At 53.6% G+C, this 1,825-nt stretch overlaps 1 protein-coding gene across 1 annotated transcript in view; it reads left to right on the top strand.

The window, feature by feature from the left end:
• Nucleotides 1–1,825, top strand: part of NSD2 (nuclear receptor binding SET domain protein 2) — a 115,263-nt gene that overhangs the window by 109,019 nt on the left and 4,419 nt on the right. The window contains 1 exon segment of the mRNA XM_003801124.3: nt 621–825. Within this exon segment, the coding sequence (XP_003801172.1) occupies nt 621–825 (205 nt within the window).

A 1,825-nucleotide genomic window follows, 5' to 3' on the forward strand; every position in this document is an offset into this window, starting at 1 on the left:
CTCACAGCAACCTCCAACTCCTGGGCTCAAGCGAGTCTCCTGCCTCAGCCTCCCAAGTAGCTGGGACTACAGGCGCCCACCACACCTGTGCCATTTTTTGGTTGCAGCCATTATTGTTGTTTGGCGGGCCCGGGCTGGGGATTCGAACCGGCCACCTTAGGTGTATGTGGCTGGCGCTTTAGCCGCTTGAGCCACAGGCGCTGAGCCTGATGCTCCTTTCTCTGAGCTGGTATCTGTCTCTGTGTTGGTGGCACTCTCAGGTCTGATGTGATACCTCATGAAGGGATCCTGGAGGCAGGTGGGCGTCACTCTTTCTGCTGAGGCATCCTTTGTGCCACGGGCCCCAGTAGGGGGTCCTGGGCCCACTATTAGCCACCAGTGCCTAGATGAGTTGTTGCTCGAGAGTTTCACCCAAGTCAGTCTCAGTTAGCTTGCTACACACTCTTGGTAAGCCAAAGCTGCATCTGGTGAGCTGCCCTGCCAGGCACACCCTGCCAACCCCCTGCTGGCCAGAGGCGGGTGGGTCTGGGGCACTGAGTACCTGTCCTCACAGTGTACCTTTTATTACTGCTTCATCTGTGTGCTCCTTTAAGTGAACTGTGCTTAAATCTTGATTCTAGACCTCCACATCCCTTTCTTCAGAGGAAAAGGGGAAAAAGACCAAGAAGAAAACCAGGCGGCGCAGAGCGAGAGGGGATGGGAAGAGGCAGTCCGAGGATGAGTGCTTCCGCTGTGGTGATGGCGGCCAGCTGGTGCTATGTGACCGCAAGTTCTGCACCAAGGCCTACCACCTGTCCTGCCTGGGCCTAGGCAAGAGGCCCTTCGGTAGGTGGGGGGCTCCAGGCAGCCTCTGGCTGCGTCTGCGACACGGGTTCTGCCGGCTCCCATTGTTCTCTGCCCACCAAACCTTGTCTGGTGACAGAGGTGTCAGTCACTTGTGTGGCAGAGTTGGGGTGGCAAAACGCCTCCCACCAGCTGTACATTTCAGATGTGTGTAGAGCAAAGATGTAGGGAATGGCAGAGTCCACTTTGGGAGAACAGGCCCCCTTTCCCTGTGGGGGGGATGCAGGAAGTAGGTGGCTCAGAGAACAGAGCTGCTCTCAGAGGGGCCCTCTCAGTGGTTTCAGCATCTCTGGTCTCTCAGGCGGCTCAGTAGGGCCTGTACTGGCTGTACACCTGAAAAGGAGAGTCCCAGAGCCACTGCCTAGGATGTGTGGGACACAGATGATGCTTGTGCCTCAGAGCAGCTGCTGGTTGATGTTGGGGCCACAGATCGCTTTCCCTGTTAGAAAGAAAATGCCTGCCTGCCACCCATACCACACATTTCAGAGATCACAGGCTGTGAAAACAGGAACTAGAGTCCCTTTTACTTAGTGGCAGGGTACATTCTGAGAAATATGCTGGCAGGTGACTTCAGCGTTGTGCAGACACCATAGCATTCCTCACATAAATCCATTGGCTGCCTCTGCTCCTCCATGATCTTACAGGATGACTGTTGTAAATGCAGCTTTTTGTTGACTTACAACATCTTTATGGGGGACATAATCTGAGAAGAATATCTCAAAAGTCTTCACCCAAAGATAGGAAACTGAAAAGCTATAAAAAGAGGCATTGTATGGTGGTTCAGGAGTTGAGAACAGCCTGAGTAAGAGGGTGGTCTTTTTTCTATTTTTCTCTACTAAAAGAAAAGCCATGCATTGTGGTGGGCACCTGTGGTCCCAGCTATGCAGGAGGCTGAGACAGGATCGCTTGAGCCCAGAAGCTTGAGGTTGCTGTGAGCTATGACACTACAGCACTCTACCCAGGGGACAGAGTAAGACTCTGT

This window comes from Otolemur garnettii, unplaced genomic scaffold (assembly GCF_000181295.1).
Source record: "Otolemur garnettii isolate 467f Iridium unplaced genomic scaffold, OtoGar3 scaffold00198, whole genome shotgun sequence".
Lineage (NCBI taxonomy): Eukaryota > Metazoa > Chordata > Mammalia > Primates > Galagidae > Otolemur > Otolemur garnettii.